General features: G+C 38.2%; 1 protein-coding gene across 1 annotated transcript in view; it reads right to left on the reverse strand.

The window, feature by feature from the left end:
• Positions 1 to 21: 21 nt before the first annotated feature.
• TMEFF1 (transmembrane protein with EGF like and two follistatin like domains 1) overlaps positions 22 to 16,256 on the reverse strand; it is a 210,724-nt gene continuing 194,489 nt past the window's right edge. Inside the window, exons 9-10 of the mRNA XM_075212887.1 lie at positions 8,069 to 8,227; positions 22 to 1,432 (exon numbers count right to left, since the gene is read on the reverse strand). Coding sequence (XP_075068988.1) covers positions 1,348 to 1,432; positions 8,069 to 8,227 — 244 coding nt within the window. The 3' untranslated portion in view covers positions 22 to 1,347. The remainder of the gene's footprint in view (positions 1,433 to 8,068; positions 8,228 to 16,256) is intronic.

Raw genomic sequence — 16,256 nt, forward strand, 5'->3', positions numbered from 1 at the left:
TAAGAAAAAAAAACAACCCAATTTTTATTAAAGCAGCCTTTTATTTTTGTAATGGTGTTCAAATAAACATAAGTATGCTGATCAACAGTTCCAAATTTTATTTTACATGAATTTTAACATTTATCTAAATGTAACAAAAGTATTGTGCGAACTTTAATGTCAGAGCCAAGGAAACATTTTCTCCCAGAATTATTAAATGTTACATTTCTATTAAAAAAAGGAGGAATTTCTTTATCAAGGGCCCATTATGGCATGGGAGCAATGGCTATTGTTTGTGTGGTGTCTTTATTTGGTGCCCAATTCACATGTTTTTTCAGCAATTGCGTATAAAATACAGAGTCACAAACACAATTAACTAAAAATAAATAAAAGATATACAAAACAGTTACGGATAATGACACCACAGAACAATGCACTTACTGCATTCCCTAGCCCCTGGTTAACAGGCCCCAATGGGTAATAAATGTCAAGGTTAAAAACCATAGAACATATTTAACATGTTACCACTACTCACAGATTACAATTCACATATCATGCGATAGCCAGTGTCATTAAAAAAAAATCCATAACTAAGTTCTATAAAACATTGAAATGTCTATTTAAACACAGTGTCTTCTACGAAGTTTGGTTACAAAAAATAAAATAAAACTGTAAACATTGTTACCTTTAGCTCATGCCTGAAGTTTATAAATATTTTGATGTTTGTTCATTATCTACAACCACAGGAGGCCTGAGCCTGTGTTCCATAGGAGCAACCAATTTGGGGATGTAGTGAACATTTCATCCGCCATTTTGTTTTAGACATTGGAGGTTCAGATTGAGTTACAGTCTATGTCATACTGCTAAGCTGTGGCAGTTTCAAAACCAGTCTACAAAATGTAAATCGTTTCATGCTGGCTGAGAGCAGCTTGGCACCCAAAATCATCTTTTTAATACTTTATTAACATCAAAAAGTTATAAACGCTGACCTGCCCTCAGTTAACAAATCTTTGAAAATTTTGTGGCTGGACCCCAAAATTTTCAAAACTGGGATGCTTGAAGAGCGGAATGTGGATAATTTACAACCATGTGAAAGGAGATACAAAAAAAAATGGTGGACTATGTTTCCAGGAAAGGAATATAAAAAAAGCAAATAATACAAATAACGAAAGCTGTATCAGTCCATTGCTGCCAGAGCTACTGCTTTGAAAGTACAACAGACAACCAACAAAGCAAAACTATAAAATGTCCAAAAATAAGGCCTCTGAAATAAATATTTCCATTCTTTAAAAAAAGATATAATAAAAATGTACATCACATGGTCAATGTAAGTATAAAAAATAAACAAGAGGGGGAAAAATACTGAGGCTACACCATCCGGGAAGAAGCATCTGAAGTGAAGTGGCCGAGGTTTTGCTTCTGTCGGCGTCCTCTGTTGTTTTTCGGACATTTCCTGCAAGTAAATGATAAATTTAATATGTGAACATATATTAAGCTTCAGAGGTAAGTCAAATAGATACACAGGTGAGAGAAAGCTTGTGAACACTTTGAATTATCTGTATTCCTGTACTAAACAAGAGTTGTGGTATAGAAAGTAAAATCTAAACCCACCACAAACATGAAGGTTCTGATAATCTTCTGACAAACACTATCCAAAAGATAATTAATCACTGATAGGTTTTGTTATTATTGCATCACTATTATTATTATTATTTACTAATATATTTGAATTAGTTTTGCAATTTAGACAGGGTAGGTATATTAAATTGAAAGGGCTTCCGATATAGTAGCAATAGGTAAAGAGAGAGGCTTCACCAGGGCCGCAACAAGGGCGGTGCAATACCTGCTTTATGTAGCCCCCAGATGTTTCCATCACACTCACCACAGGGCTGTCATTCTTCAGTGACATTGAGCCAGCTGATGAAGAGTATATAAATAATCTATTATTTTATATTTCATTTTATAATTGAAGCAGAAGTTGGTCTGAACAAAACCCTCCTCCCCCCACTGGAAACATATGGTTTGTGAATGTTTGTGCTGTTTAGCTGGTCAGTTATTAGCATATGACTGCTGTGAGCAGTTCCTGTGGAAAGGTAAACTCCGCCCAATAGAAAGGTTTTTGATCTCATGTAACAAGGGAAGTGAAGCTCACTTGCTGGCTGTTTTTCTACCTGGGAGGACACACATGGCCAAACTGCTGGAATGGAATCGCAGTTTGTATAAGGGGCCTGGAGAGGCCATTTATATTAGAACCTGGCTAGCAGGAAAAATTGAGTTTTGAAAGGAAGATGGTTGCTGTGTGGTTCTGTGTTGGTTTAATGTTTTAATGGAGTTTTGTTATGTTATTTGAATGGAATTGTATGAGTTCAGATAAAATGGAGTTAGTGAAGACTTTGGTTTGGTATGGATAGTGTTACATAAATGCATGCTTTGTAAAAAATATTGCAAATGCTGTGTAATAGAAGTATATGGAAATGGTTGTGCATAGTTTGTTTGTTTGATAGAATAGTGGTGTTGGAAAAATATTTCATGGGAAAGTGAAGAAACAGTGTCGGTGGTATTGGAAAGTCTGCTATGCTCCTGTTGAAAAGTGTGGCTGAAATTAGGATTTCGATACATAGCAAGTGACTGGATTGTTCAGGAAGTGGTAAGATTGTTAAATATAACGTTTTGTTGGTTTAAAGGGTGTAGTTCATAACTCTGAATCTCTAAAATAATGTGGTTTATTGCTGGAAATGTTGATGTAGTTAATATGGCAGCAAAGTGAAATACCATGTGTTTAGAGCATGCTGAGTTCAGACAATAGAGGAAATGTATCTAGAAGCTCCATGCTAGTAAAATGGCTGCCATCTAGAAACTCTCATGTGAATGGAATGTGGATAGTGAATAATGGCTGTTGGACTTTGACTGAGATAAATGAAATGAAATGATAGAGGGATAAATGTGGTAGAGTATATGAGAATATTTATACTTACACAGACACAATGACTTGTATATTTATATAACAGGCAATAAATGTAATGTATTGCACCAAAATCTATACTTTGTGTAAAATATCGTTACACTGTTTACTGTTTTATAATATATACATAAGTTTTACAGTTAGAATGTTAATATTACAACACGTTTTAAATGAAAATATATTTTGTGTGTAGTTTTTCTTGAAGATATGAGCATAAGCTATTATATGAATATTGGTTCTGTGGATTTAAGGGAAAATAAGAATTATATTTCTCAGGTTAAATCAGAAGTACCTTTGCGAGGAGTTGGTTGCAGAATTAACGGTATTAAATGGTCATCCATACATTTGCCAGATTATTAAGGAGATTAAAACCCCATAATCACCCTAGAAATCCTTTTACATCAGCACACAGCATACTGCACCATGTTCCCAGCAGTTTACCTGACATGCAAATGTGACAGCAGTACGCTGCATAAAGGAGTGAGCACAGAAACAAGTAACAGGAAGAAGACAGAGCTAGACGATAACAGAACAAGGAGCAGACAGAGCAAGAAGAAGCAGGATGCAGATATAAGAGAAGCTGAGGAACCCTAAAGTAAGTATATTGTTTTAAGGATGTAGAGAACATGGGGGAGGGGGCTGTATAAAATGGGAGTGGAGGGAGAGGGGGCTGTATAAAATGGGAGTGGAGGGAGAGGGGGCTGTAAAAAATGGGTGGAGGGAGAGGGGGCTGTAAAATTCTGCGATTGGGGAGAGGGGAATGGGATGGAGAGAGGGCGCTGGAAAGAAATGGGAGAGAGGGGGCTTTCGTGAAAAAAAAAAGTACTATATTCAAAAAGGCGGTGATGTGTTTATTAGTAATAATCTCTATTAAATGTGGTAGAAATTAGTAAGCCATTAATATGATTGTTGGGCCGGTGGGTGAAATGGGCCTTTGTATTAAATGGAAATACTATTAATACCGGGGCTGGTGAGGGGTGAATTGGTCGGTTTATTAAACGGGAATGCTATTAAATTAATGTTGGGGATGATCGGAAATGAAAAAAGTTGGTCAAATAAATGGGACTGCAACTAATTTAATGTTGCAGCTGATGTGGTGGGGGTATATCTCTTTATTAAAGGAGAATGTTATTTATTTAATATTGGGGCTGATGACGGGTGAAATAGGTCTGTTAATTAAATGTGAATGCTTTCAATTTAATGTTAGGTCTGGTTTGGTGTTAGGAGGCTTTATTTATTAAATGTAAATACTAATGTAGGGTTGGTTAGATGACGACGACCTAAATATTAAATGTGGGTGCTATTTCATTTAATGTTGGGGCTATATGGGGGAAAATAAGCATATTTATTAAATGTGATTGCAATTAATTAAATTCTGGGGCTGAATGGGTGCAAGGTGGCCTGTTTACTGAACCAAAATAGCTAATAATTTAATGTCTGGCTGGTTGGGGTTAGGGAGGCCTAGTGTTTAGTCAATGCACCACTTTCCAGGACATGAATAGTAACTATCTCTTTTCCAAACAGGGCCCCAACGTTCCAGTGTTCAGCCAACCAGACACTGCGTTTGAGACAGCAGCAGCAGGTAGGAATGCCCCCTCTGGCTCTGCGTTCCCAGGGCACTAAAATTTTAGTTATGGCTCTGGACTTAACTATAGGGATTCAGCAAGGCATGTAAGGCTGATAACAAAGTCTTTGGACATGTAATTATTTTTATTTTTATTAAAAACATCCTATTTATTTATTCATTATAAAGTGAATAAAGAAATTCACAATAAATTCACTGAAACTCACATTCACCTATAGATATATTTTAGAAAATGTCCTGCATTTTTTAGCACATTTCCTATGGCTTATAAATATCTATGTTTAGGAAACGTGTGTATACATTATACTCAAATGTGAATTCTTGATATGAAAGATGCCTGATCTATTTATGAATAATTACCTGTAAAACCTGACTAGCAAACTAGCAATGGACTTTTTGTGCCCGGTTGTGAATCCTGCAAGATCTTCCTGAACCTCTCAGAAAATTGATGCTTATACCATTGATATGTGAGCGGGTTCACTTTAATTTGAAGTTTACCATGAAAAATGTAAATATGTCTCTGATGGTAGTAGAGAAAATCGAACAGTCAGAGAGAAAAAAAAACAGAGCATGAACAACAAAGATAGAAACAACTGCAAACTTCTGTCTGTGGGCTTAATAATAGACTGGTTAAAGATTTGACAGCATTTTAGAATAATGCCTTCACAGATTTTGGTGGGTGAGTATTTTCAGAACCACTGGTATTCTGATCATCTGAGTACTGTGGTACCATTATGGCATGAGGGTTGGGAGGTTTAATGAAAAATAATTTTGTATATTTTCAGTTCTCCATTAAATTTATTATGTCTCATAGTGGAATATTCAATTCAACACGACATTGCACGATGTCTGGCTGCGCACATTGTTGTCTAGTATGGTAATCAATCTCCGTTCACTTTTCAGTGCACCTCTATGGGCAATGAGGAAAAATTAGCAGAAATTTCAGCATAAACATTGCCTCAATGTGTCTCCACAGCCTATTCCAGAGAAATGTCATTCCTGTTGGTCTACATTTGCTGAAAGTGTGAAAGTATGATTTTTTTAAGGTTTGTGGTTAAGAGGCTTAACACTGACTTCTGTAGTGTTTTCAGAAGCAGGTAAACGTTTATGGGAATGGAACTATTGGTTCCAATGATCCCATACGCACTTGAACTTGTGAACACTCTCTGCTCACTTTACCATACTGGACTGGCACCTCTCTGTACTTTCTGCTCAGAGAGAAAGTGAACATGAAATTTAATTTTTGATTATGGCTGGTGAACAAAGCATTCTGGGGCTTAAATGTCTTGCAGTGTTGGCGGTCATACAGCAGACAGTTTGAAGTTTACCATGAAAAATGTAAATATCGCTCTAATGGTAGTAGAGAAAATAAACAGTCAGAGAGAAAACAAACAGCATGAACAACAAAGATAGAAACAACTGCAAACTTCTGTCTGTGGGCTTAATAATAGACTGGTTGAAGATTTGACAGCATTTTAGAAAAATGCCTTCACAGATTTTGGTGGGTGAGTGTTTTCAGAACCACTGGTATTCTGAGCATCTGAGTACTGTGGTTCCATTAGTTATGGCATGAGGGTTGGGAGGTTTAATGAAAAATAATAACTCCCTGCTGACAGCAGACATTGTGCTATTTTCTTCTGAGTGAAGTACTCAGTTGAGATGACAGAAGGGAGCAGGGCCCATAACAGAATGGGTGGCAGATATACAGGGCTTGGCAGCTGTTTTGCTTTAATGTGAATCTTATAGGGCAGCGTGGTGGCACAGTGGTTAGCATTGATGCCTCACTGGGGTCAAGAGTTCAATTCATGATCAGGGCTCAATTTGTGTAAAGTTTGTATGTTCTCCCCGTGTTTATGTGGATTTCCTCTGGTTGCTCTGGTTTCTTCCCACACTTCAAAATCGTAATTAATGACTGCTGACTAAAATGGAGACTAGTGTGTGCGTGCGTTTAGGAATAAGACTGTAAGCTCTAATGGGGCAGCAACTGATGTGTGTGACATTATTTCTATATACATCTGTACAGTGCTTTTATAAATAATTCCGAATAATAGTGAGTGAGTGAGTGAGATATGAACAGAATAACGCTTCTAGATTCTAGACTGCATTGTGAGTGCAAAGTAATGTTTACAACTTATGTATTAAGTAAGCTCATGAAAAGTCTAATCAGAACATATGTTATCTGCCGCGTGTTTTTAAAACAAAGCCTTTAAACTTCTTAATTAACAGCTATTATAGCAGTACTATGTGTAATTAAGAACACCATAACAATAACATTATCAACTCTTTTCAGTTTTTTTAAAAATTATAACACACCGTTTTAAACAGCTTGTTAAAACACTTGTTTTCATAGCTTTCTTTTCACATTTTTTACAGTTGCAGGATTCAAACATTAATAGGGACATTTATACTAAGAATGATAGTACATTTACCATGTACTAAACATATAAACGACCGGTAATTACTGCAGTGCACTCTTGGAATAACAGTTACTGTGTTAGTGCTATACTGGTGGAAGTACGCCAACACAGAACACATAATAACATCATCACATATGTAGCTATTATTCTTTTGTTACAAAAATTAAATGGGAAACTTCAATTTGTACGTAATTTTAAACAGCATGTTAACATATTTATTTTTTATAGCTCTCTTTTCACTGTTTGCACAATTGGAGGAGCATCATACATGTATATCTAAAATCTTACTGTATTTCATATATTGAACTATAACGTTTTTCACTAAGATATATTAACAACTTCATTGTAAGGGACCAGTGTATGATAAATCTGGACATATATCCCATAGATTGTAAGCTTACGAGCAGGGCCTTCTCACCTCTTTGTTTGTTTTACCCAGTTTACTATGTTTGTCGCCATATGTAAAGCGCTACGGAATATGTTGGCGCTATATAAATAAATAATGATGATGATGATGATATATGAAGTACATATGCTGTATGACTTCAGTAAAATCAGTATGCTTACTACATGCCTGCAGTCTTGACTATGCAGACATTACTTACACACTGCTGAAATGCAGCTCTATAGAGATATGCCTTCTTCAAATGTGACTGATGTAAAGAACAGAAGGGATGACTTTAAAATATGATTGTGGTGCTTTCAATTCATTCAATGAGCTTACTGAATCTTCGGTCTAAATGAAAACTTTCTCATTCTATATCCCTATAGAAACCTATCTCTTACTAATGTATCTTTCCTTACCAAAGCCATTCACCTATTACTATCTCCTGCACGCTATCTATGCATTAAGGCTTCCCTATACTGTGCTGTATGTGAAAACACAGGATAGAAGTATATACAGCTTGGAATAACGAAGCAGGAATGTTTGGGCACAGTGCTGCAGATAACAGGAGTCTGTGAATCCATCAGATGGTTGTCATCTGCAGAGCTGCTTGGTCTTCTGTCTATAATTATATCACATAGGACATGTATCTCATTCGTCATCAATACTGGATATATCTTTTAAGAATATTGTAGGAAAAAGCAGGAGTAACAATGAAAAAAAACTCATTACATACATACCTTGTTATGCACATAACAATAGCAACTATAATGGCGATCTGCACAGCTCCAATGATGGCTGCTATGAGGACATGGGTGAGCTTTTGTCTGCTTGGAACTACGTAAAGAATGTTGAAATCTGTCTTATCACAGTATTGACCTGTGTATCCCGAGTCACACCTGGGAAAAAAAAGCAAAATGATCAGGTCTACGGTTAATAACTAAAGGTAAATTGTTGGTTTTAGGAAGCAAAACTTGTTTCTTTTTTCAGCATCCATGAAAGGTTAACATGAAATACAGTATGATATACAGTATAATTCCATTTTAATTTAGCTTTTGCATACAAAAAAAGAAAAGGACACAATAACACTGTAAATCATCAAAGGTTCACCTGCTGCTACAAAATATTGCTTTTTATTGCAAGTCAAAATGAAATTCCTATTTCATATTTTTCCAACTGTTCTGAAGGCAGAAAGAAGTCAAAAATAGAAATATCCCCATTGGAAAATGATTCACTAGTATTACTGGTGCATTTCACAATACCCAGAGATAAAGGCTTCTTAAACAAAATGGCACACAAAATTTTTGCTGTATCAGATATATGTCCTTGGTCAAACTCATACTTGCCTACTCTCCCGGAATTTCCGGGAGGCCCCCTAATTTCGGGGAGTCCGGATGAGTAGTCACAACTCCTGTATCCTAAAAAAACGCTGAAATTAACGGCATTGAATATTGAATATAAGGGGTGGGGCTTAATTGCATCATTAAACTTCCCTCCGCTAGGCAATGCTGTGAATTTCGGCATTTTATAGTGGGGACAGGGACAAAACGATGCGATTTTTCAAGCCCTCCTCTTCTCCCCCAGCTCCCGGAGGCCAGCTTCAAAAGGTTGGCATGTATGGTCAAACTACACTAAATTTCTGAAAGATGATATCTGATTGGTTGGTGTGGATTACTGTTACAAGTGAACGTTTCAGCTTCCCTGAAACTTAGGTTCTCTTGTGCCTACATGGTACTTTGACAGGCAAAGAATAGCAACAGACAGAAATATTATCATTAAAAAAGATGCAGACCTCACATAATTTAGTATTTAGCTAAATATGTACAAACATTTGAAAACCTGGGTAGGAAATTCCAGTTAAAATAGATATTAGATATTTCACAAATGGGAGAGCTACAGGGCACTGATTTTTTTTTTAGTCCACTGGAGAAACTTCCCAGCACTCTCCTTGAGACCTGTTATTTATACTCCAATAGGACCCTATAGTTAACAAATATAAGTGGTCACCACATACTATGGTAGGTGGCAGTAGAACCACACAGCAAAAGCCATTCCAAATTTTATCTCATTCAAGGTGACAGTGCGTCCCAAATTAAGTTTTGGTCCAATCATATATTGTGCAATATTTCGCATATTCTCATGAACTTTCTTCTGAAATTCTCTAACATTAACAATGTTAAAGGAGAATGGAAACAGTATGTATGTAATAAGGACAATATTTGATATATATATATATATATATATATATATATATATATATATATATATTGTGGCAATGGGAGTGGCTTGCCACAGGCCTCTCAGAGTGGAATTAACTATGGAGCTAACAGTCTGCAGGTAAAAGGCTGCAGACCAAGTTATACACAGGTGTAGCATTGTGCTTATGTTAAGTTATGTACAGGTCTGAGACGTGATAAAGTAAATGTAAAATCTGATTTACTTACATGCTTTAAAGTGTTTGTTTCCACAGCTAGCAGCATAGCTAATAGGGGTGGCTGTACTGAATAGGCATTACAGAACACCTGAGGAGACTTCCTTAAAGACAAGGTGGGAGTGCCACCTGTCAGTCACCCAAGCCTGTGGAAGGAGACCTGTGTATTTAACCTTGAGTTGTGCTCTTGTTAGAGGTGACTGATGCTGAACTAGTTGGCCTATCTGGACTGTGTATAGTAAGCATTAGGGTCATCAGGAGGTGCAAGCAAAAGGTATTGCTTGCTGGTGTCATCCTGACCAGAAGTATTGCCATTTATTGTGATGCAAACAATAAATATCTTTGATTTACAACAAGAAGTTCCTTGTGCTGCTGATATCTGCTGGGTGTTCTTGCAACAGAAGGTGACAAAAGTGCTACAAGAAGTTTGTTACAATGTATATGGTTTGTTACAATGTATATATATATATATATATATATATATATATATATATATATATATATATATATATATATATGAGATGTTCACTGACCTCCGTGTTCTGGTTTTGATTTTGGATTCATTTTGTGTTTAGGTTTTGGCAAAACCACCCTTGTATGCTTTGGTTTTGGATCCCTATTATTTTTGCTAAAATCACATAATTTTTTTTTTTTTTTCACCACAATATTATTAACCTCAATAACACTAATTTCAAGTGATTTGCAGTCAATTTTGACCACCTACAGGTCACAATATTATTTCCATACACTTTCAAACAAAGACTGCAGCAATCTGGCTGCATGCTAAGCGACAGAGCAATGACTCAAACACGGCAGTTCATAGCACATCTAGGAAACATTGTCACACAGCAGTGGCAGAAAAGAAAAGTGGTGCAAGATGGAATTGTCCTTGGATCATGAAATCAGTTATGGTTCATTTGATCGCTCCACCCGCCCCTTGGATAACTGTGGTAATTCTACAGCTAACACATGGCGACGAGTGCTGATTCCTCCCAATCCAGGGTGCCAGCCAATGCCCTCACAGCAAAAAGCAAGTTCATTACTGAGCTTCGAATCAGCCCCAATTCCCACAAAATTATAATATAGTTAGGTACCTTTGACATAAAGTGCAGATTACAAACACTTTGTGCAATACTGAAGAAACAGCAGCAAAGTGGAAGGTTTGTGTAATACATATACACATCTATTTAAACATTCATGCTTACATTACTTCTGCAAGCAACATAGCTTTTTGTTAAAAAAAATGTTGTCTTTATACTTTTCAAAAAAAATAAAAATAATCCTTCACTATTCTTTGGATGCTGATAGTTGATAGTAGGATCAGGTGAAGTTACAGGAGAGGTGTCACTAATTCTGGTCAATTCTTTTACAGTAGACAAGACCAGGGGCTAGATTTACTAAACGGCGGGTTTGAAAAAGTGGAGATGTTGCCTATAGCAACCAATCAGATCATAGCTATCATTTATATAGTGCATTCTACAAAATGACAGCTAGAATATAATTGGTTGCTATAGGCAACAACTCCACTTTTTCAAACCCGCAGTTTAGTAAATATACCCCCAGATGTCAAAATGTTGTGCTGAGTCACCTGCATCATCAATGGGTGTCTAAGATTTTTGCAAAGCACACAAAAGTATATAGCACATGTAGGTAACACTGGCACACAGTGGTAGCTGAAAGGAAAAGTGGTGCAAGATCCTTGGGCCCTCCCACCCACCCTAATGTTGGATCTTAAAAAGGACAAGCACACTTTAACAAACCAAGCACTTCAGTGACAAAGAGTGCCACTTTTGTGGCTGATGTGCTTGGTTTGTTTGGGCCCCAACAAAACAAGCTAACAATGGCCTTAGGGCACCTAAGGTAACAGGGCTGTTAATGAACTCTACTGTGGAAAGATATTGTTGATATTGTTGACATCATCCTCAGCCTCATCCTCACCCTCATCAGTTTGTACATCATCCTCACACATTATTAATTCATCACCGCTGGAAACCATTACAGAAGTCTCAGTATTTTGATGTAATTGGCGGGAAAGGCCTTCCTTGTAGAAATTGAAGTTCCTTTTTCTGTACATGATCTTTTCCACATTTTGAGTAAGTAGCCTCCTACACCGATCGCTGACAAGGTTCCCGGTTGTGCTGAAAACTCTTTCTGAGTACACATTGGAAGGTGGGCAGCTTAGGCAGTGCAAAGCGAGTTGGTACATGGCTCTCCAAATTGCCTTTTTTTCCTCCCAGTATGTAAAGGGACTGTCTGATGTGTTTATTTATATGCTGTCGTTAAAATAATCCTCCACTATCCTTTGGATGTTGATAGTAGAACCAGGTGGAGTTACAGCAGAGGTGTCATGTTTTTTGGTCAATTCTTTTAGACCAGACCAGATGTCAAAATGTTTTACTGAGTCATCCGCATCATCCCTGTGTCTCTTGGGAAAGCTAAGTTATTTCCTAGCAGCAGTTTAGTAAGAAACTGAAGGAGACGCCGTCCTGTCACGTAACACTTGAGCTGTCATCTTGCTCACCATGAGCACATTGCATCTCTTCAGATCTGGCTCAGTTGGAAACAAAGAGAAGACATAGCTCTTAAACCTAGGATCAAGCACAGTCGCCAAAATGTAATGATCAGATTTAAAGATTTTGATAACTCTTGGATCCTGGTGAAAGTACTTGATGTACACGTCCGACATACTTGGCGTAATTGCTTTGTTTCATCTCCTCCTTCAGTCACTCAAGCTGCTTTTCCAAAAGTCTAATTAAGGGAATCACTTGACTCAAACTAGCAGTGCCTGAACTCACTTCACAGGTGACTACTTCGAATGGTTTCAGCACCTTGCACAACACGGAAAGTATTCTCCACTGCGCTTGAGTAAACTACATCCCCCCTCCTTTCCCAATGTCATGGCAATCTTGGGCAGCACAGTGTCGTAATGGTTAGCACTTCTGCCTCACATCACTGGGGTCATGAGTTCAATTCCCGAACATGGCCTTATCTGTGTGAAGTTTGTATGTTCTCCCTGTGTTTGCATGGGTTTCCTCCGGGTGCTCCAGTTTCCTCCCACACTCCAAAAACATACTGGTAGGTTAATTGGCTGCTATCAAAATTGACCCTAGTCTCTCCCTCTCTGTCTGTCTCCCTGTCTGTGTCTGTGTGTGAGTGTGTGTCTATAATAGGGAATTTAGAGTGTAAGCTCCAATGGGGCAGGGACTGATGTGAATGAGTTCTCTGTACAGCGCTGCGGAATTAGTTGCGCTATATAAATAAATGATGATGATGATGATGATGATGGCTTGTGGAGTAAGTGTGGATGGCTTTCCGCTGTTTCTCCATCCGCAGAAGCATATACAGAGTGGAATTCCACCTTGTCACCACCTCTTGCTTCAGTTGGTGGCAGGGCAAATTGAATTGCTCTTGAAGCTGCTGCTATCTCCTACATGCTGTTACCGAATGCCGGAAATGTCCAGATATTTTACGGGCCGCAGACAGCATCTCCTGAACGTCCCTGTCATTGTTTAAAAAGCTCTGCACCACCAAGTTTATTGTGTGAGCTAAACAGGGAATGTGATGGAATTTGCTCAGCTGTAATACTCTCACAATATTGGTGGCGTTATCAGAAATAACATATCCTGAGGAGAGTCCAAGCAGGATAAGCCATGTTACAATAACATCCCTTAGTTTTTATAACAGATTGTCAGCTGTATGTCTCTTAGTGAAGTAGCCTGCCTCTGCAAAATGTGACGTACTTGGGTACATGCTGCTGTTGTTCCTGCTGGTGAAGGCGAATCACCCAACCCAGTGGGCTGTCACAGTCATATAATCTTTCGTTTGCCCAGCTCCGCTTGTCAACGTATCTGTGGTTAAATGTACAGCAGGTAGAATGGTATTTTGTAGCCCAATAATTACATTTTTTACGAACCTTCTGGTAGAGGTGAGGAATAGCTTTTCTAGTAAAATGGTGTTGTGATGGAATTTGGTAACGGGGGACACAAGACCTCAAGTAACTGTCTAAAACCAGCTGCATTTATAGTGGATATTGGACGTAGATCTAATACCAGCATAGTCACCATGGCGTCTGTGATCTGCTTTGTGACTTGGTGACAGCTTTCATACTTGCTTCCTCTTGCAAAGGATTAACAGTCAATTGTTGTAAACTACTAGCAGTCTTCTTCTTGGTCTGCTTCTTGGATGAAGATTAACCGCCAGCAGCAGTAGCAGTGGGGCTAACGCTCAAGAATTCTTCTGAGGAATCTAGGAGAGTGGAGGAGTCATCTAGCCTTAGCAACTCGGATGCAGGATTAACTCCGATCGCTACTGAGGATATTGATGAGGACCGTGTTGTGAGTTTAGATTGCAGGTGTTGGGATCTAGCTGATAGAAGGGACCTAGATGATGCTGGACTCCTTGTTGTTATTTTTTTTAGCATAGGTTTCCGATTTTCCCAACAGCTTGCCATGAACTTGCTTCAAATGGCGTAACATGGATGAGGTTCCTAGATGGTTAAGGTCCCTACCTCTACTGAGAGTGGCTTTACTGTTAACTGTTTAACTGCTGTCAGGATTTGGGTAAAAATAATTCCACACATAAGAGGTGGATTTTTTGGTCTTATGCCCAGGCATAATAATGGCCTTCTTCCTATCATGTGCAGGAACTGCTTCCACTAGTGCAGGACTTACACAAACATATATCCCCCTCATCCAGTGACAATTCCAAAGTGGTATCCTTAATTTGTGTATCACCGGCTACACTTGAGCTGTTCATGCACACATCTGCAGAAATGCTGATAGGGGCCTTCTTTATGAGTACACTATCAGAAAGGTCAGGATTACACATAGCACTCGTGGATAGACTCTCCTCAGGAATTTGTGTCATTTCTGAATCTGAACATACATTTTTCTCTAATGCCTTACTGTTTTCTTCCAGCTCGGCTTTTACACGTAAAAGTATTTGAACACCCCTTTTGGAGTCCGAATTACCAGGTCTTGCTTGGTCATGACTGACCTTACAAGAAGATGCCTCAGTGACAGTTGCAGAACTAGCACTCATAGAGCAAGGCGAAGGCCTCATTCTTTCCTTGCCCACTGCATGTGTAGAATGGCATGTTGGTAATTTTTTTTTTTTTGCAGATAAATTTGCCTGGATTACAGGTCTTTTTTTCTTGACCAAGGTAAAAGGTGTTTTTTTCCATTTTGTTTCCCTGACTTGAAAACACTATGCACTTTAACATAGGCTTTACCAGATGACGTAGAGAGATTACTAGCATCATGACTGGTGCCAGCAGCTGCTTGGTGCTCCTGGTCTTCTGTGTACTGCTGTGAATCCATGTTGATAACACAGTACAATGTGACTGCAGATTTAGAAGACCAAGACTGCCAGCCCTATTATTTGTATTTCAGCAATGACAATTACCAATGGAGCAATGGAGCTTTCCTCTTTGTGTGTTACCTATATAACACCATACAATTTGACTGCAGTTTTAGACCAAGACTGCCAGCCCTATTATTTGTATTTTAGCAATGACAATTAGCAATGGAGCAATGGAGTTCTCCTGTTTGTGTGTTACCTATATAACACAGTACAATGTGACTGCAGATTTAGAAGACCAAGACTGCCAGCCCTATTATTTCTATTTCAGCAATGACAATTAGCAATGGAGCTCTCCTGTTTGCATGTTAGCTATATAACACTGTACAATGTGACTGCAGACTTAGAAGACCAAGACTGCCAGCCCTATTATTTGTATTTCAGCAATGACAAATAGCAATGGAGCAATGGAACTCTCCTGAATGTCATTGGAGACTTTGAAGAACACTGCTACCCTTCCTCTTTCATTTCTACCTATGATGCTGCCCAACTGCACTAGAGACTGCCAAGAACCATGTTACCCCTTCTGTGTCTTTCTGTGATATGGCGCTGGATCGCCGTGGATGCACTTATAGAATCCAAAACTCGTGAGATCCGACATCGTTACGATGAAGTTTTGCCTCGTTTTCAATTACGAGGGCGCGCGACAGTACCGAGTATCTGCTAAGATTGGATGTGTACGATTCTCAGAAAACCGAGCCTGAGGATCTCTAATATATATATATATATATATATATATATATATATATATATATATATATATATATATCTATCTATCAGGGATACTCTGCACTCTCCAAACACATAATTAATGCTGTATTAAATACTCCTCTATATTAAAAACAGGGAATGTCAGCTACACATATTGCAACATGTGTTAAGCTGGCCAACTCACGCCAAAGTCTTCCCATTCTGGTCAGTCCAAACATGATCAAATGTTATGCTATTTTATCTGGGCTTATGGCTTACCTGCACACAGTTTTGAAAGGCAAGTCTTTCCCAAGAACAATGGATTCCCCAGTGCGATGAAGGGATAGAAAAAAAAGGAAGGGGGGGGGGGTTTGTCAGTGAAAAATCGAAGTGAGAGAGATATATAAATGTATATAGATGTGACAGTGTTAAAATAAACGTTGACTTAC

The sequence above is a fragment of the Mixophyes fleayi genome, chromosome 5, assembly GCF_038048845.1.
Source record: "Mixophyes fleayi isolate aMixFle1 chromosome 5, aMixFle1.hap1, whole genome shotgun sequence".
Classification (NCBI taxonomy): domain Eukaryota; kingdom Metazoa; phylum Chordata; class Amphibia; order Anura; family Limnodynastidae; genus Mixophyes; species Mixophyes fleayi.